The sequence below is a fragment of the Hemicordylus capensis genome, chromosome 5 (assembly GCF_027244095.1).
Source record: "Hemicordylus capensis ecotype Gifberg chromosome 5, rHemCap1.1.pri, whole genome shotgun sequence".
Classification (NCBI taxonomy): Eukaryota; Metazoa; Chordata; class Lepidosauria; order Squamata; family Cordylidae; genus Hemicordylus; species Hemicordylus capensis.
In genome coordinates this window covers 5691036-5710996 of record NC_069661.1, presented here as the reverse complement: position 1 = coordinate 5710996, position 19961 = coordinate 5691036, and the positions used below count along the sequence as shown (strand labels likewise).

The window sequence follows — 19961 nt, the reverse complement described above, 5'->3', positions numbered from 1 at the left end:
ATCCCAGAAAATTAGAATATTGTGAAAAGGTTCAACAGTCTAGGCTCCAGGTGTCCCACTCCAATCAGCTAATCAATCCATAACACCTGCAAAGGGTTCCTGAGCCCTTTAAATGGTCTCTCAGTCTGGTTCATTAGGAAACACAATCATGGGAAAGACTGCTGACTTGACAGTTGTGCAGAAAACCATCATTGACACCCTCCATAAGGAGGGAAAGCCTCAAAAGGTAATTGCAAAAGAAGTTGGATGTTCCCAAAGTGCTGTATCAAAGCACATTAATAGAAAGTTATGTGGAAGGGAAAAGTGTGGAAGAAAAAGGTGCACAAGCAGCAGGGATGACCGCAGCCTGGAGAGGATTGTCAGGAAAAGGCCATTCAAAAGTGTTGGGGACTTTCACAAGGAGTGGACTGAGGCTGGAGTTAGTGCATCAAGAGCCACCACACACAGACATGGCGTAGAGCTCATGAAAACCCCAAATCCACAATCTCAGAAAATTAGAATATTACATGGAACCAAGAAGACAAGGATTGTAGAATAGAACAATATCGGACCTCTGAAAAGTATACAGTGTACTGTGCTTGATTGGCCAGCAAACTCGCCTGACCTGACCCCATAGAGAATCTATGGGGCATTGCCAAGAGAAGGATGAGAGACATGAGACCAAACAACGCAGAATTGCTGAAGGCCGCTAATGAAGCATCCTGGTCTTCCATAATACCTCATCAGTGCCGCAGGCTGATAGCATCCATGCCACGCCGCATTGAGGCAGTAATTGCTGCAAAAGGGGCCCAAACCAAGTACTGAATACATATGCATGCTTATACTTTTCAGAGCTCCGATATTGTTCTATTTACAATCCTTGTTTTATTGGTTTCATGTAATATTCTAATTTTCTGGGATTGTGGATTTGGGGTTCTCATGACCTGTGCGCCATGATCATCACCATTATAACAAACTAAGGCTTGACTTATCTCGCTTTGCATGTAATGCGTCTGTCTCATATATCAGTTTCACCTTTTAATTTGCATTACTGAAATTAATGAACTTTTGCATGATATTCTAATTTTTTGAGTTTCACCTGTAGTTTAGGACAGTGCCTTCAGCTGGTAAATATTTTTCTCATTTTCATAGGTAAGAAGGCAGAAATAGCAACCTGGTAGGTAACATAAGGGAATATATCTGCCAACAGAAATATCACATTCCATAACACAACCCCTAAAGTTTTTGTTAATCTGTCTTATGGAGACTGGAGAACCTGTAGACATCACGCCCAACCCAGCAGACACACAGACGTCTGGCGACGCCTTTTTCATTTCTGCACCCTGCTAAAGAGGATGTGTTTGACTTAATTATCGGCACAGAATATTTCAATTTCATGTATCCAAAGACTTTCATCATTCCCCCATCACTGATATAGGCAATGGAGAGGCATCCTGCTCTTGTACTGTATCAGTATCTCAGAGAGTCCAGATGTCCAAGATATGTAAAGATATATGTATGTTTCAAACCCCACTACCTACCATTCATAAGTAAACTTCCTTAGCATTTATTAAAACAAGTATCCCATGTATAATTCCACATAGATTTCATGCATTTCTGTAATCTGCCTAAAAGCATTGAAGCCATGTCACAACGATTATTTAAAAATCACTAGCATTTAAAATACGTAGTCTTACAAATAATATGTTTTTAGAATGAGCCTCTTTTGTTTAGAGTGTCTTTGAGTGAAAAACTAGATATTGAGACTGATGGGGACACAGTGGAGGATGATCAGGGTGGTCTTGTGCCACAAGACATGCCCGTTCAAGAACAAGATGGTTAGGAGGAGGGGATATGGTGGGAGACAGTCTGCCGAGCAGGGAGTGTAGCTAAGGTGCAGAGGAAAAACTGATGGAGTGCACTTAGCTAAAGTGCTCCGAATAGAGACTGCCAGGACCTGTGAAAAGACCTTTGAGCTATGAACGGAATTGGACAGAAATGTACACCAAGAAAGACTGAAGGGTGGTAGGGTGAGTATGCAGACCATCTCCCGAGGCAACATATGCAACTATGCAGGACTCCATCTCTGTGTGCCACAATTCATGAATGCAGCAGAGAATCGGATGCTCATTTGAGAGTGGTCCTGGTTTGCTTCCAGTCTGACATGCAGTCAAGCCCTTGAGTTTGCTGTTAGTATGTATAGATATGCATATTCCATAACCCTTTCCAAAAAAATTGCGGTCAGGATCAAGCCCACTGAACATTCAAGAAATGTGCATCTCCTAGGTTACATTTCCAGTGGCCATAATCCAACACCTGACAATTTTATATTCACTTCCTTTCAGTTTCTAGCAGATAGAAATTGCTCTATTCAGACACCACAAGAAACTGTAGTTTGCAGTAGCCAGAAAACTGCCCTTTTCATTCAGGCCTTTGGCCAATGACTCTCCCTCTGGTTTCCTTTTAGTTGGTTGTAGCAGTGCATCTTTTATTTTGAGTACTAAAAAAAAAAAATGTGTTTAATGATTGTTCACTGACCCTGGAGTCTCAGGGTGAAGGGTAGTCTATAAATGCAAATAGTAAAGAAATAAGAATCCAAACCACAGAGTAAACTTCCAAACATATAGGCAAACCAGGGGTTTATAGCAGGGGGTTCTCAGTGTTGGGTCCCCAGATATTGTTAGATTACACTCCCATCATCCCCAGGCACAAGGCAGACCCAAGGTTGGGAACCCCTGTTAGAGTTCTTTGCCTGCTTTAAGTTTCCATCTGCTCAGCACCCCCACCTCTTCAGCAGGAGCCATGGTAGTATCTATGGCTTGTCAGTTCAGACACTGCAGCAGACCACAGTTAGCACAAGCCTTGATTTGCAAGCCCACTTCAAGCCATGGTTTCTGGTTCTGGTTTGCTGGCCGATTTCAAACCATGATCTATCCATTCAGACACAACAAGCCATTGTTCAACATCTCGTGATGTCTGAATTAAGCCAGTTGTCTGTGTTTGGTATTTTTCAACTAGTTGATTTCCACTGTAAAGCTCCAGCTTTCATTCTTCTGATTCCCACAGCCATGAAGAATGTTACTTGTGAGTTTCTTTTTCTTTCTTTTTTTAAAAGTCTCATCACTTCCACCCTTCAACCGTTTTGACATCTGCCTGTTTCCTGGCTTTGCGTGATCTTATTGATATTACCTCCTGCTGTCTGTCTCGGATCACCATTGCTTGTTACTGTCATACCTCATCAAAGCTTCTATCTTTTCTCTCTTTACAAAAAAATAAAATAAAACTCCATAACAATTGTGTGCAGTGCCTGGAGGTTGTGATGGGGCTCATACCTTTCAGTTTCAGGAGCACTTTAGTATATTTCACAGAGAAAATAACATTCATGACGGAAAACTCTGCTTGTGTCAGACTTCCTCCTTTCGGCAGTCGCCACTGTTAAGACTGTAAAGATAAAAAATGAAAATCGATGTATCCCTGATTATAAAATATTTCATCCTTGTTAAATTTCTTTAGTAAAGATGATGTATTGTCCAGTCGATCTTTTTTTAACCAAGGTTTACAGGCAATAATAGAGATCTGCAATGTGTCCTGTTCGCCACCCCACTTTTCTTTCTGCTGCTTCTGAAAAATTAGTATTTCTCTTGGGAGGTTGGATAAGTCACAAGGCTGAAATGTGCTTCACCTCCTTCTCAAGAGGGGTGGTGTGTATGGATTGATGGTATCATGAAAATTATACAATAACTGGATAAGCCTATAATTTGGAATGTGATCATGGCTATCTTTTGAGATATATTCATCTACAGGTTGTAAAATATTCAGCAAATCATTCCGGTAGCTGGCTGGCCTTTCTCCATTTATTTCTGATCTTCTACATATTATAAATAGTCTCCCCTACTTGTTCCCCTTATGACCTGACCCACTTTATTTTTACATTTATATTCCACTCTTTCTCCAGGGAGCCCAGGATGGTGTACATGGTTGTGTTCATCTTCATAGCAACCCTGTTAGGCTGAGAGAGAGAAGTGACTGGTCCAAAGTTGCCCTGTGAGTTTTGTGGCTCAACGGGGATTTGAACTCAAGTCTCCCAGGTCCTAGTCCAGCACTCTAACCACTACACCATGCTGCATCTAAGATAGGGGTTTCAAACATGAGTCCCCAGATGTTCTTGGGCTGCAACTCCCACCAGCCACAATTGTGGGACGTTGGGAGCTGCAGTCCAACAACGTTTGGGGCTCCCAGTTTGAGAATGCCTATACTAAAGTTCTAAAAATTAGAGCCACTGTTGGGATAACACTGTTGTCCGTTCATCTAAGACTATTTCTGTGTAACTGAACTTGTGTGGCTGTGTCAAACATGGAAGGGACTGTAGAGAAGAACAAAGGACAGGAGGGATGACACCAGTAAGAAACCTCAAATGTATACTAGATCATGTTCATTATTAGGCTGACGTGTTTTGAGTGGGTTTCTTCTTCAAGGCACTCATAAAGCAAAAACCGCCTTTGCTGAGGTAATGCAAATGCAAAAGGCTTTTCCTGTTCCTTCAGTGGCTCTGAAAAAGGGTATCCACTTGAAACACATGTCTGAGTGGATGGGGCAGGAGCTCAGTGGAAGAGCATCTGCTTGGCATGCAGATGATCCCTGGTTCGATCCCTGGCAGCTCCAGGTAGGGCTGGGAACGACTCTGACCTGAAACCTTGGAGAGCCACTGCCAGTCAGTGTAGACAATACTGGAATCAATGGTCTTACTCGGTATTGGGCAGCTTCCTGTGTTCACATCAGATCTAATGAGGAATAAATACTTCCTGTGCAACTTTTGAGGTTTCCTTTCCTGTTGGGGCCATAGAGAACACAGAAGTGTTGCAGACATGCTCCCCCTAGAGACCATGAACCAATTTCAAAATGTTTGTGTTATCCCACTCTTAGAGAAGTGGATTTTCTGAAGTCCCTAGAGGTCTGTCATCCAGACACAATAAGGCCTGCGCCGATATCGCATCAAGAATGCCACAGCATGGGGTGCGCTTGCTCCTAATACCTTATCTCTGTGTCTCAGGGGGGTGTTGCATTTCCACTTTGGCCTGCTCTTCACTTAGTGCATGGGTAGTTCCACTTCAGTCTGCTGGTGCGGCTCACATGACAGAATGTACTCACAAAGCTTTCCTGCGCAGAGGAAATGAGCATGTCAGGGAGAGGTCTAGCCTAAAACCCTTCTCCCTGTGCAAGGGCTGTTCTTCATATGGGAAGGTATTCAATAATGAGAGTGCCCCGCTACAGTATATTGTGGGCTCTTTGGGGACAGGGGGGCATTTTATTAATTTGTTTTATATATTTCTATGTAAACCGCTTTGGGAAACCTTTGTTGAAAAGTGGTATGTAAATATTTGTCATATTCATATGCAATCCAATGTGGTACAGCTTAGATATGGGTTTTCCATTTCCATGAGAACTAGCCGTTTAATTCAGGCTCACGTGGCCAGGGCTTTGCTTGAGCTGGGTTGGATGTGTGTGCGCTGTGCACCCAAATAATTGTTTAAGTGCAGAGGAGAGTGGCATTACTATCTCTGAAGCCCAGGGTGCAGTATCCAATGCAGGTTTTCTCCTGCTTTGCTTCACTTCCTTTTGTGGGGTGTGTGTAAATCAATATAAAATGTCAATCATACTAGAAAGGTGAGACAACCCCTAGGAAGGATTGTCCTTCCTGTCACCTGTCCAGTTAATTAGGATGGTCTGCCATGATCTCCGTTCATCCAAAAACTCTGTCGGGTAGAGTTTTTTTGCCAACTTTTATAGGGATTTATGTGCTTAGAGGTCTACAAGCAAAAATATGACTATAGGATAGTATGTATTAATCTGAATTTGTAAATTTCCATTTGTAGGGGGCAGTGGGGGGAGAAGTTTCATATAATCCGTGCATCAGATGCCCCATGCCTTGGATACATGTTGATTCTTTTGTGTGTCACTCTTTGCTTTGTGGTGCATTTCTTCTGAGCAAGAGCAACTTCTGCAGTGTCCTCACAGTTCCATTACCTGTGTTCCATTTCATTGAGAAGCATGACTTTTTTATATAGTGCCATCAATGTACTAGTCACTTTACCAAGTCTCATAAGTGAAGAAGGAAGGTCCCCTGCCCTCCCTCCCACAGGCGTTTATAGTCTAAATTACATCTTCCTACTGTGACTGACATCACTCCACAATTAAGAGCTGAGACAAATTGTGCTGCATGCCTTAACTTGGACTCTTAGTAAATGCTGGTCCATAGGCTGCCTCACAAATGCTTGGAGAATGACTCCATTTTCTCAGTCTTTCCTTCCACAAATGTGGGGCGGGATTCCCATTCCTACTTCACTATGTTGCAGACACTGTAGGCAGTGGTTTACTGCCGTTATACTGATGTCTGCAATTTCAGCTCAGGGAGAATTGTCATTTTCAGTGGGGTCTCACTGATGACAGGGAGCCCCTTCCATGCTAGAAAAGTGTGTGAGTTCATCTTCTGTGTTAGACTGTTGAAGCCACTGCAACATCTATGCAAGGACCCCTCTGCTTCTATATGAGCCTACCCACAGAGGTGCTCTTATCCCTCATCTTCAAGGCTGAAGTCCGAGGCCTCCACACCTCCTTGTGGGGGGGGGGCTCCAAACGCCTTTAGGTCCAGGCTCCAAAATTTCCTTGGTGCACCTCTGCCTACCCCCTATTTAAGATCAGCATTGGGGGTCCTGCTCTCTGCCCCATTACTTGGTGAGATCAGATGCAGGACACAAGACAAGGCCTTTTCAGTGGTGGTGCCTAGAATGGAGAACAGATTGCAAATTCTGTGGAGAATCCGCTAAGCTTCTTTTTCCTGTGTGTTTGATGCCTTTTTAAAGACTTTTTGTGTTCCCAAAAGGCCTTTGATATGTGAACCGGTTCGTGTTAACTGTGCTGCTTCAATTTTTAGCTGTTGGTTTTAGTATTGCTTTTATATTGGCTTATTTTAAAGCCTTGTAAGCCACTGGATGTATTAAATAGAAACCTGGGAGAGAAATGCTAAGAAAAAAGGTAATGACCATCCCTTTTTAGACCATTGTGGCTGAGGATTATGGGAGTTGTAGTCCAGCATCATCTGGGGACCCAAGGTTGAGAATCCTCAGGCCTATAGTTAACATACTGTTTCCACTGGGAAGCCTTTTCGCCCAGACCCTGCTGATGGGGCAGCTTCACTCAGATCCTGCTTGCCTCCTTCCCAGCAAGGTGCTTGTTCACAGTCACCCTGTAGCCGATACCTGCAACATGTTGGTCTTGTGAATGGCTCATGATCGTGTGTTCTGGTCACGGTACTGGGGTGAGCTTTTGCGAGCTTCAAAATAATGTTAGCCAAACGTCTATGGTCTCGTGGTCTAAAGCCGGGGTGGGGGCACAACTCAAATGCCCTGGAGGTCTGGAACCAACCACAGCATAGTGTTCAGGGGCTGAGGTCAGTGTTCTACACATTCTTTCACTACAATTATTATTTAAAGATCTAATGAAAGCAGTATTACTTACTTGTTGGTATTTTCCCCTTGTCAAGGGACCCACCGTTTTAACCAAGGATAGTGGCCAGAAAATAGCCCTGTCCCTGCTCAGTCAGTGGGGTGCATGGCAGCCCACAAATGCCAAATCTTCTCCTCTCTCCCTAAATCACGCTTGTTTTCAGGCTGCAATCCTAGGCATGCTTACTTGGGGATAAGCCTCACTGGGAACAGCGTGGGAATATTTCCAAGTAAACATGCCTAGTGTGGTGCTGCAAGTAAGGCAGATTCAGAGAAGACAGAGGAGAAGGGGGAGCTAACTGAAAGAGTGACCTTTTGCCTTTCTGGGGTGCTGTTGCTGCAGGATATTCCTACCTGTCGGTCAGCAAAATATTGTGCAGACCTGGTCTAAAGGCTTAGTCATCACAGGAGCTGGGTTTATGTAGCTGAGGCGGCTGCACCCAACTGACTTTATGGGTGGCTGCAATAGTTGCACGAGCCCATCTTTTGGAATATTCCAGCTCCTTGCAGAGTTAATGAGTTCGACTTGATTCTTATTTTGGGCAAATCTATCAGGACAGCTTGCTCTGTGTTTCTGGGGTTTTTTTAACAGTCATTAGACAAAGCGTTTTATGGTCGCTGAAGGGCACAATTACCACAGCAACAACCCAGCAATCTGTTCTGCACTTTCTTCGGCTTGCAATCTGCTGAGCATCTTTTAAAGTAGTTGTCTAAAATGGGCGGTCTGGCACATGGGTTGGGTTCCCAGGCCACTCTTCTAAGTAGCAGGTTATCAGTAATTATCCCTGTTTGGCCCAGCACAGAGGCTCTCCCGTGGCTGTTGCTGGCGTAGCCTTTGTGAGCCGTTTGGTGACAGGGAACAACTTTCTCATTCTCTTAGCTATGGAAGCTGCTTTGATAGGTTTTTTTGTTGGGTAAGTCATATATTAAAAACTAGCTGGGCTGGGCACAGAGCATGTGCGCCTCTAGTGCTCCCCACCCGGCCGCCTGCCCCGCCACCGCTTCCTTCCTCCACCCCCTGCCGCCGCCATTTTCATCCACCCGCCCCCACCACCTCCCTTCTCCAGTCCCACCCACCCCCGCCTTCTCATCCCACCAGCGCCATCATTTCCCCAGCTGCCCACCTCTGCCGCCATTTCCTTCCTTCCTCCCTGCCTGCTCCCACCCCCATTTCCTTCCCCTTCCACCTGCCTCTGCTGCTGTTTCCTTCCTTCATCCAGCCGCTGGCCTCTGCCGTTTCTTGCCCGCCAGCCACCCCTGCCTTCTCCACTTAGCCGCGCCGCCGCCGTTTCCCCCGCCACCGCCGTTAACTCCTGGGCCCACTGGCTGGCCGGCTGCCACCACCACCATTTCCTTCCCCCTGCCCATCCCTGCTGTTCTCCTATCCTGCAGCTCTCCAGGCTCTCATGAGAACTGCCGTGCATGGGATTAGCCACAGGTATTCCTTAGCGAATTATATATATAAAGAAGATAACTTAACATCTCTGAGGCCTTAGAGGGCACAATGTTTGCATCATTTAGGTCAGGCCTGCTCAACTTCGGCCCTCCTGCAGATGTTGGCCTACAACTCCCATAATCCCTGGCTATTGGCCCCTGTGGCTGGGGCTTATGGGAGTTGGGGGGCCTAAGTTGAAACAGCTGGGGGGCCTAAGTTGAGCAGGCCTGATTTAGGTACACCACTGAAATAGGTGTGTGTGGTGAGGACCCAGGTAACTACAACCCAGCATGCACTCTGCCACTGAATTCTGGCCATGGACTTGTTCTTAATTCATCGCAGTGGCTGTGCAGAGCATGTACTTCACATGAACAAGGCCTTGAAATTTCCACTAACAAGACTGGAGACTAGCGAAGATCATAGGAACATAGGAAGCTGCCTTATACCGAGTCAGACCCTTGGTCCATCTAGCTGAGTATTGTCTACACAGACTGGCAGCAGCTTCTCCAAGGTTGCAAATCTTTATCCTAAACCTTGCCCAACAGGGCTGGCAGCTTTAGCTGCCTTGGGTAAAAGGCAGCTGCTGCTTGATCGTCCTTTAAGGACAGCCAGAATCTAATGAGGGGCATTCTCTGCTCTCCAACTCTAAAACTTCCTCCTAATGAAAGCTTGCTGCTTGAAGCCTGTCCTGCAGTTTCATAAGGCTAGCATGGTCTGTGTCTTGCTGTGTGTTTTAGCCGGCTTTTATTCCACTGATACCAAATGATTGCTCCACACCCTGGCTGGAAGCTAGTGGGATTTACAAGCCAGTGGTTAAAAATAATGGGAAATGTGTGGTCTTCTGCAGATGGAGGCATCAAGGGGAGAGTAGAGTTTCCCCTAATTAGGTCATGGCAGAGGCGACATGATCTTCCCCCACCTTGCTTTTGTGTGTGTCTTGATTTGGGCTAGTAGGTGCTAGCCCACATATACTCCCTGCTGCTCTCATATCTCTTTCTATTAAGTGGTGAGCAGTTTACATGCAATAGCAGGTTCTCATGCTTGGCTCCCATGCTTGGCAACGTGTACGTGTTGCTCTGATGTGGTTGGTGGTCCCCATAACTAGAAATCTGGTTTTCTCTCTCTCTCTGTTTGTGTGTGCCTTCCAGAGATTAGTGGTGTGCACGGAATCGTACCTTGGCGGTCCGGCACTGGGGGCGGGGCTCTTTAAGGGCGGGGGGTGTACTCACCCCTCGCGCCGCCTTTCCCCCACTGGCGTTCCTGTTTTTTAAAGCATTTCAGGCGGCAGGGTACCTCCCTGCTGCCCCGTTCCTTGGCAAAAAGCTTCAGAAAGCCTGACTGCGCATGTCACACCTGCGTGCGTACACGTCTGACAGACACTCGGACACACGCACGGTCAGGCTTTCTGAAGTCTTTTGCTGAGGAATGGAGGAAGGGGCAGCAGAGAGGTACCCTCCCGCCCCAAATGCTTTAAAAAAAACAGGAGCGCCGGCAGTGGGAGAGGGGTAGTAACCCTCCCCCACTCTTAAAGGTACACACACAAACACCCCGGCGCCGAACCGGCCCTGTGTCTCGACCGGCCTGGAGGCCTTTAGAATTGTCTCCAGACCAGGCCGTGCACATCCCTACCAGAGATCTGCAACTGCAGTCATGCCTGTTGTATTCGTTGAACTCCTTGTTCCCCATGTGGTTGTATCTGTGTGGTAGGGAATCCTTCTGCAGGCATCCCCTTCTGCCTCCTACCTGTTCAGCCAGGGAAGGGGCAAGTTCTACTCAAGTGCTAGTGCAGTTGGGGACTTGTGGATTTGGGTGGCCATAGGTAGGAAGTGGGAAATATGTGTTGAGCAACACAGGCTCTTGATGGACCTGCTCAACACCGTCCCAATATCCCTGTACTTGACGTGTTTTTTTCTGGACTTGAAGGACTTGGAAGACTTCTCTGTTATTTACAGCTGCTCTTAATCTCCAACAAGTCTGTAGCACCGAGTACTGCGGTGTACACGAATGTGATGGATTTTGGTAACCTGCTGAACTTACATAGCTAACACTGTGTTTCAGCTCTGTCCTACTGCTGTTTCATTATAATTTGTCGGTGTGGTGCATCAGCCTCACAGCTGGTGGGGCATGGAGATGTGTTAACCCGCTCTCATAATGGTGGGGTAAGACTGAACCAAAAAAGGGAGGATGATTTCTATGTTTGCATCCTGCTTTTTGGTCCTAAAACTGTTCTGAGGATCTGAATGTACTGGGAGTCTCTTTCCATCCAGTTCATTTGGATAACGGAGGTTGTATTGATAGACATCAGGAGTGTAGCCTGGAGGTGGTATGTGTTCATTTCAGTGGTGGTGGTGTGTGTGTGTGTTCATTCTACTCCATGCATGGAGTAGAGAGAGTGGACAGAGAGAGATTTTTCTCCCTCTCTCGCAGCACTAGAAGCAGAAGTCATCCTATTAAACTGATGGCCAGGAAATTTAGGACCAACAAAAGGAAGTACTTCCTCACACAGTGCATAATTAATCTATGGAATTCTCTGCCTCGGGTTCTGGTGATGGCCACTAGCTTGGATGACTGAAAAGTGGCTTGTCTGCGGTTGCAGACAGATTCATGGAGGGCAGGTCTATCAATGGCTCTATCAATAGTGATGTGCACGGACCAGTCTGGAGGCCATTCTACATGGTGTTCCATGTAACAGGTGTCCTTTTAACAGGTGTTCCTTTTAAGGGCGGGGGAGGGTGCACTTACCCCTCCCGCCGGCGCACATTTTTTGGCAAGCATTTGGGGCGGCAGGATACCTCCCTGCCGCCCCTTCCCCCTCTTGGCAGCAAAAGGCTTCAGAAAAGCGGTGGGAGGGGTAAGTACACCCTCCCCCCCGCCCTTAAAGGAACCGCCACCCCAGTGCCAGACCACAGCTCAGCGGTTCCGTGCACATCCTTATCTATCAATGAAATGGCTATCAGTGGTCTATCAATGGCTATTAGTCTGGTGGCTATAGTCTATCTCCACCCTCAGAGGCACAATGCTTCACAATACCAGTTTCAGATGAGCAACAGCAAAAGGGAGGGCATGCCCTCAACTCCTGCCAGTGGAAACAGGATGCTGGACCAGATGGGCCTTGGGCCTGATCCAGCCAGGCTGCAATTGCATTCTTATGTTCAGTGCTTCTTTTAGGCACCCAGGTTGCAGTAATAGCAAAGGTTGGAGCTTTGCAGTCTCTGCCTCTGTTAGGGGCACGTCTCTAACCTCCAGTAATGTAACATTCTCCACTTGGTTGCCTTGGAGGCAAATCCCAAAGCAGTGGTAGCTGCTGTGGGATGCTGTGAGAGTTGTGACAAGAGAATAAGGATAATGCATGCATTTGGGATAGAAGTGGGGTTGGGGGAAGCTGAACTTATTTGTGTCACTCACTTATATCGCTTAGGTATAAAATAGTAATATGGTAAGACCCGCAGCAGTTGTCTGCAGCAGGACACAACGTAAATGTGTTGGTCTTGATGTTCAGATTCCTTAAAAGGCTTGAGTCCAGCCTACCCAAGGAGCACCTTTCTTCATATGAGCTCGCCCTCCTATCAAGATCAGTTAGGTTTTGCACCATGGGTGGGGTCAGCTGGCCCACTGTGTCCCAATCCTCCAGAACTTCCCACCTTGCTAGCATTCAAGAAAACTGGTAAAAGTGTTTCTGTTTTGGAAGACATTAAATCAATCCTATGTGCTGCGTAATAGCTTTTCAAATGTTTGATTTATGGTTTGTGTGAATGTTATTGACTTTTAATTCTTCCCTACACAATCTCAGTTCCACCTCTTAGCCCACCCACGGGTTCTTGTTCAGAAATAAATAAAAAATTAAAGCTCTGATGCAAAGACCCAGCATTTTAAAACAATACTAAATCCACACAGGAGCCAGCCACAAAATAATTCAAAGACTACCATCTGCCAGCCCCCAGTTTCCACGTAGAGAAGGTGCCTTTTGATTTTATTCTAATCTGCTTTGAATATTATCTACAAAAGTGGTGTATAAATTACTGAATTTGGTTACATCATTTTGCCTTGGATGCTGCAGGTGGATGTAGCAGATTTTCGGTAGATGTACAATTTCTTGCCATCTGTGTTTGGTTGGGAGAATAGCTGTCCGTTTGACACTTGGTGATGGTCAAATACATATTTGGCACCCAAGGAGAGTTCACTCTTCCACGCTGAACTGATTGTCTTTCCAGGTCTCTTTGGCACAGGGGTTGTGTTATGAATGTTTGTCTCCAGGCTGGGGTCATTGGTCCCACCAAGGCTCACGGGGTGCTGCACTCAACTTATTGGTCTATAGACCCTTCATCAGGTTTCACGGGGTGCTGAGGTTCTGCATGGCCCAAAGGGACTTTAACAATAGAGGTGGTTCTGCCCAGCCAGCTGGGATAAGGGGGACCCCTGCCAATACGGTTGATTGGACTATAGCTCCCTGCTATAGTCCAACTCCCGGGGTGATGCTCACAGCAGGGGCGGTTCTGCCCAGTCCAAGAGGCTGATAGGGCATCAGCAGCCTCTCAAGGGGATTGCACCTTCCTTAGGGGCCCAGGTGGTTCTGGCCTATATTTTAGGGGAAAATACCAGTGGATGTGTGAGGAGACACAAAGAACCAGGCCTAAGTTGTCTTCTATAACTTTACTAGTAGAAATATGCTCAGAAGTACAGCAAGGAAAAGGCTCTGGCAAACAAAGGCTAAAGGTTCTTATCTAATCTAAATATAGCAATTCTGCCTAGCAGCGGTGGGAAGGAATAGAGGGTAGAAAGGAATGAAAAGCGGGGGTGGGGGAGAGGGAAAGTTACTTATCCAGTGACAGGGAACCAATGGCCATTTGGCCAATTCTCCTGGCATTCAAGATGCTAGAGTGCGGTGAAAAGATGGGGGTGCATGAAGCTAGGATGTGAAGAACGCTGCAGCATTGGAGAGGATGTAGACACGACTTCTGGACCTGCCCTCTGCTGATCTGACCCAAACTCCAAAGTCTTATATTCTTCGCCTTTGAGGGCAGTCAGTTCTTGTCTGTCAAAGGTGTCAACCTTGACGTTGGCCCCTGGATTCCAGTCTTGGATGGTATTGCAATGTTGTGATGTCTCTACATGCCAGTCCTTATCTCCCGCACCCTGTGGCTCAAAGGTTGTTGCCATCTTCTCTTGTCCTGATCTTCAGCCTTGATAGATGAGCATTAAATGTCATAGCAACTGTTGTGTTCCTTCCTGGCCCCTGGGTCATTTCCAGTTGCCCTTGGTATTGGTCTGGGAAGGGGAGACAAGGTGTGAAAGGAAGGAAGGAGCCGGATTACAAAGGAGCTCTTAGTCAGAATGCAATTGCCAGGTCTGTGCCAATTTGCCACAATGATCTACGTAACATAGTAACTGATTTTCTGGCTCTGTTACATGGAATGCAACTAGCAGAGGATATGCAATTCTGTTCTAGTTTAGCTTTTCAAAAGTCACAGCTTATAATCAATAATATTGTTCATGAGTCTCTCAAGAAGTCCAAAGTTCAGTCTTCTTGCAGCAAGACTGTCTTGTCACTGTGTTCTTTTGGAATGAGCAGAGCTATGCCTGTATTTAGACTGAATATAGGTGAAAAGAATTTTAGCAGAAGCCAGGGGAACAACATGAGAACAGTTTCATAACAATTGGGAACAGTTGGTTCATAACATAAGAACAGCCCTGCTGGATCAGGCCCAAGGCCTATCGAGTCCAGCATCCTGTTTCACACAGTGGCCCACCAGATGCCTCTGGGAAGCCCACAGGCAGAGGTTAGGGCATGCCTTCTCTCCTGCTGTTGCTTCCCTGAAACTGGTATTCGGAGGCCTCCGGTCTCTGAGACTGGAGGTGGCCTATAGCCCTCAGATTAGTAGCCATTGATAGACCTGTCCGTCATGAATTTATCTAAACCCCTCTTAAAGCCATCCAGGTTGTTGGCTGCCACCACATCTTGTGGCAGAGAATTCCACAAGTTATGTGGAATGATGTGTTGTGTGGGAAAGTACTTCCATTTGTTGGTCCTAAATTTCTTGGCACTCAAATCAAATCAGAAATGTCTTGCTCCTGAATTTCTTGGCCATTGCCCTGGTTCTTGTTTCCTCATATTCACATCAAGCTTCGCGACTGTCGATGCCCTTTCGATGTCTTTGGCCAATGTGCTAACCTCCTTGCCTTTCTTCACCAGCAACTACTCCGGGAGATGCAGCAGATGGCCAGCCGCCCCTTTGCCTCCATCAACGTTGCCTTAGAAACGGACGAGGAGCCGCCTGATCTCATTGGAGGGAGCATTAAGGTGAGGGGCCATCCCTGTAGCTAACATTTACGGATGCTGTTTTGCTTGGCCAGGATTGGGCAGGGCAGGGCAGGACAGGACAGAGCAAGGGGGAGGAAAGCAGCGTTAGAAGTCTAGCCACAGCCAAGCCGTAAAGATGTGAGACACAGCAGGTCTTGGGTTTTGATCTAATTTTCTTTCTCCAGGCTGCTTGTTTGCATCTTTCAGGTTACGTTCGTTTAAGTAAAAGCCGCAGCTCTTTTTAAGGAAGGGTTTTATGCCTTGTAATCAAAGAGGATACAGTTTAATACAGCAGAACAGTTGGTTGGAAATAGCTGTAGGTGCTGCTAATAAAACCTTCTTTGCAAAGGCTTTCAGAGGGGGGGGGGGCGCGGGGGAGACCAACTGGCTAAGTATTTCCTTTACGTCTCTGGGATACAAAAGTGCCACAGGGTCAGGGGACAGGAATCCACACTCCTAGCAGTGACCCGGAAGGCTAGACTTGGCGTACCTAGTGCAGATCCTACTGGAGACCCCTTAGCAGAAGGGTGGAAAGGGAGGCTCCACCAGGGGAGGGAGGGAGTGACTGGGTGAGGAGAGCCGACCGCTTGCCTTGCGGTTCCCCCCTGCCTTGAGGGAAACACTGGGCCTGATCCCAGCTCCTTGCTCGCATCTGCAGAGCAGGGCTTTGGAGTGCCACACCATACTCAGAAACATGAATTAATACCTGCCTGCCACATTCCTCTCTGCTGTTAACCTGTTTTCTTGCAATGAGGATCCGAACAGGGACGTGGAGGTTGGGTCTTTGAAGCCTCATCCTTTTAAATGCAATCTTGTGCTGAAAGGAAGTGTCAAGATCACAAGAGGCCTGTCCCTCCTTTGGCTTTGCCCACCTATGTGGGTTTCAGTGCCTGCCCTTCCTCCTTCTCCCCCCCCCCCCGCTTTCCTTCCGCAGTGCCTCCTGCCACCACCCCCTTCTTCTTGTTCGGTCTGGGTTCTAATTTGACAAGCTGCCACCGCCTCTTGATGCCCTTTTCTTCCCAAACGGAGGAGCCATGAGAACTGTACACATGTTCGTCATTAATATGGGAACAGGCAATCCTCCTTGAATATGAAGCAGAGTTAGGGAGTTCATGAGTGTACAAGCTATTAAAATTCTCCCCTAACTTTTCACAGAATCTGTGACTTAAGCTAAAGTGACATGACTGCAAGGGGTGGGGAAATGGTTTGCTCCTCTCTCCTTGAGAAGGGAAACAAAAGCAGCAAGCTCCTCTCCAAGCAAGACTCCCCAAGTTCCTTTGGCTCTGCTTATTTTGCACACAGGGAGGGAGTGGGGGGGAGCCCACCGCAGAATACTGCCTGGATGCTTTGCTCCAACACACAGGACAGGTGCAAAAAGCCAATGTGCTTTAGGTTGGTATGTGTGTTAGTATTCTAAAAGAGGGGGCACAGTTTTGGTTTTCTGCCGTGAGCACCAGACTCTCTTAGGCTGGCCCTTCAGGCTGCTTCTCATGTAACTCACCTTGCTTGCAGAAGGTTCCCAGTTCTCTCCCTGGCAGCATCTCCAAGATAGCGCTGAAAGAGACTCCTGCCAGCAGCCTTGGAGAAGCTGCTGCCAGTCTGTGTAGACAACACTGAGCGAGATGGACCAAGGGTCTGACTCAGTATACGGCAGCTTCCTATATTGACAGTGCGGCTGTTCACACAAGCAGCCCTACCTTTGTAGGGCTGCTCACGTGAAGCGCCTGGATCGAGGTGGATCCTAGGTTTGAGGTTGTGTGTATCTGTACCTTCTTACCCAGGATCCTAGTCATGGGAATGGGCCTAAAAAGCCCCCGACTCATGGCAGGGTCCCTCAATGCACTGTGCTTATCGCGTGGTGCATTCTCAGGTATGTGGAGGCCAGGATGCTTTTTCCTGGCCTCCAGAATGCCATGTGGCTCACAAAAGCGGTGGCCGTGTGGGTGCATGAGCTGCATAGCTCAGGACCATGCAAGATCTTCTGCGGGGGAGGTAGGTGCTCTCCTGCCTTACCCGGTGCTCTCCAAGGTCGTGTGAACAAGCTCAGTGTCTCATACAGCTAGGATATCTGTGCAGGAAATGATCATGTGTGAATTGGCCCTTGCTTGCTGCTTGCTTTACTGGTGGTGTACCACATAATAGAAAATGGGCTGGTCTTATCTGCAAAGATTCCACCACCCCCCACCCCTATTTTTTGTGCATGCCAAGAAGCAGGTCAGATTAAGCTAATTCCATTTTAGGCTTATGTCTTGCAGCTGAATTCACAATGAAACCACATTTTCCATTAGTGTGTTGCCTGCAGCGCATGAGAAGAGAGGGAGGGCTATCTATCCAGTGGGCCTGGCATGTTGCTGAGCCCACAGGTAACTCTGCCTCCCTCCCCTTGATATTTCTGGCATCCAAAATGGGCAGCCATTTTGGTTTGCCTGGCAAAGCATCTGCCCAGCTGCTCACTGGATGTGTGACAGATGAACTTTAAAACTTATCAGCTTGCTTTTGTTATTAGATACCTGTGAAATGCAGCTTTTTAGGCAGAGATCCTTGGAATTGGATTTCAAGCTGGGCTTCCTTCATCCATTTATCCCAGGAAGAATCTTGCTATTCGTTTAAGAGATTATATAATCTGCTGGTAGGAATGCACATTGGTTGACCTGAGATTAGTGGAGGACTTGGCGTAGAGAATGTGTTTGGACTGGACTTGGCCTGAGCCAGCAGGGCACTTTGGATGTTGTTCCATTTCTTCCCTCTCTCTTCTCCACTTCACGTATTAGCTGTCTGCAGAAAGGAGCATTTGCAATTTTAGAAGAAATGAAATCGTAGACCTGAAACAAGGATATCCAGCAGCACTTCGGTTCTCATGGAATCTTAGAGCCTGAAGCAACAACAGTCGGAGGTCACTTAGTCTGACTGACTCGGTGTCACCTGTCAGGTTCCACTAGCATCAGCATTCAACCACTCACCACACACACGCGCACACACGCGCGCGCGCGCACACACACACACACACACACACACACACACACACTTGAACCAGACTATGTTATCATTACTAAGTCCCATTGAAAGTAATAAAGCTAAATAAAATAAAGAAATAAAACTCCTCTCATTGGTTTCAGTGGTGCTTCGTCATGACTAACTTAGTCTGGATCTTGCCCATGTTTCTTGAGCAGAGGAACAAGGGAAGTTCAGAGTTCAGAGAGTTCCCGATAATTCAAGCAAAGTCAGAGGAAGTAAAAGACTTTTCTGCAGGCTGGAAGTGGTCTTCTGTTTCTGCTCCCTGCATACAGCTCATCCACAACTTCTTCCATCAGCTCTGCTTCTCTTCCTTGTCCCTCTTCTCAGGCCTGCACTGACTCTGTCACTTCCCACCACTAGTTTGAAGTTGCTAGTCCTCATGTAAGGTGGCCTCCATCTTTCCCTTGGGTGGCCTGTGAGCCCTTTGGGGACAGGGAACCACCTCATTTGAAAACCTTGCTTTAAAAAGCAGCATATAAATATGTGATGGAGCAGCAGCAACAGCTGTCCTTTCATTTCCCCCTTCTCACTCTGTCTGGTGTCCAATCTTATTTATTCTTGTACAACCTGGATGAGTCACACAGGGTGGTTTTACACATAGTGTGGAACCTACAGTCAAACCTTGATTCTGCGGACCCCAATTTTGCAGCTTTTGGATTATTTATTTATTTATTTATTTGAAATATTTTTACCCTGTTTCCTCCAGTACACTACTACTTGGGGCGGCTCACAACATTAGTAAAAGAGATACAATGTAAAATAAGACTAATAAAGTTAAACAAATAAAGTTAAACAAGTTAAAAGGCCTGCTAAACCCACATTTAAAATTAGAGGTTTTTTTTAAAAAGTTTCAAAATAAAAGCTATTTAAAAAGCTAAAAGCTGAGAACTATTTTTAAAAAACCAAATAACCTACCAGATATAAGCTGCAGATAAAACATTTAAACACCTCTCTTAAAAGTTGTTTTAAATTGTTTTTTAAAAACACTGAGGGAGGGAGCATGACGAAGCTCTTTGGGGAGCATGTTCTAAACCGAGGGGCCACAACCGAAAAGGCCCTGTCTCCAGTCCCCGCCAACCGGATCTCTGTCAATGGCAGGACCATGAGTAGAGCCTAAGATGCAGAGCAGAGCAGAGCACTCAAGCAGGTTCGTATGGGTGAATGCAGTATGACAGGTACCCTGGCATCAAGCTGTATAGTGCAGAGTTCCTCAACATTGGGTCCCCAGATGTTTTTGGACTTCAACTCCCATAATCCCCAGCCCCAGTGGCCTTTGGTTGGGAATTATGGGAGTTGAAGTCCAATTACATCAGGGGACCCAACATTGAGAATCCCTGGTATAGAGCTTTAAAGGTCAAGATCAGCAGCTTGAATCTAGCCTGGAAGCAGACCAGTAACCAATGAAGCTGCCGAAGAATGGTTGTAACACTCATGAAGTGACTTGCGCCCACGAGTGTCCTTGCAGCAGCATTCTGGACCAGCTGAAGCTTCTGAACAGTCTTCAAGGGCAGCCCCACATAAAGTGCATTACAGTAGTCCAATCTGGATGTTAGCAGAGCATGAGTGACTGAGATCAGGTCTGACTTCTCCAAGTAGGGCCGCAGCTGGTGTACAAGCTGAAGCTGGTAAAAGACACCTCTGCACACTGCCACTACCTGTGCCTCCAAGGTCAGCATCAGGTCCAGAAACACCATCTTCAGACATTGCTGGTCCCGAGGGGCTGAAACCAAGC

General features: G+C 46.8%; 1 protein-coding gene across 1 annotated transcript in view; it reads left to right on the top strand.

The window, feature by feature from the left end:
* ATRN (attractin) overlaps positions 1-19961 on the top strand; it is a 231788-nt gene that overhangs the window by 191970 nt on the left and 19857 nt on the right. The window contains exon 27 of the mRNA XM_053252986.1: positions 15107-15214. Within this exon, the coding sequence (XP_053108961.1) occupies positions 15107-15214 (108 nt within the window). The remainder of the gene's footprint in view (positions 1-15106; positions 15215-19961) is intronic.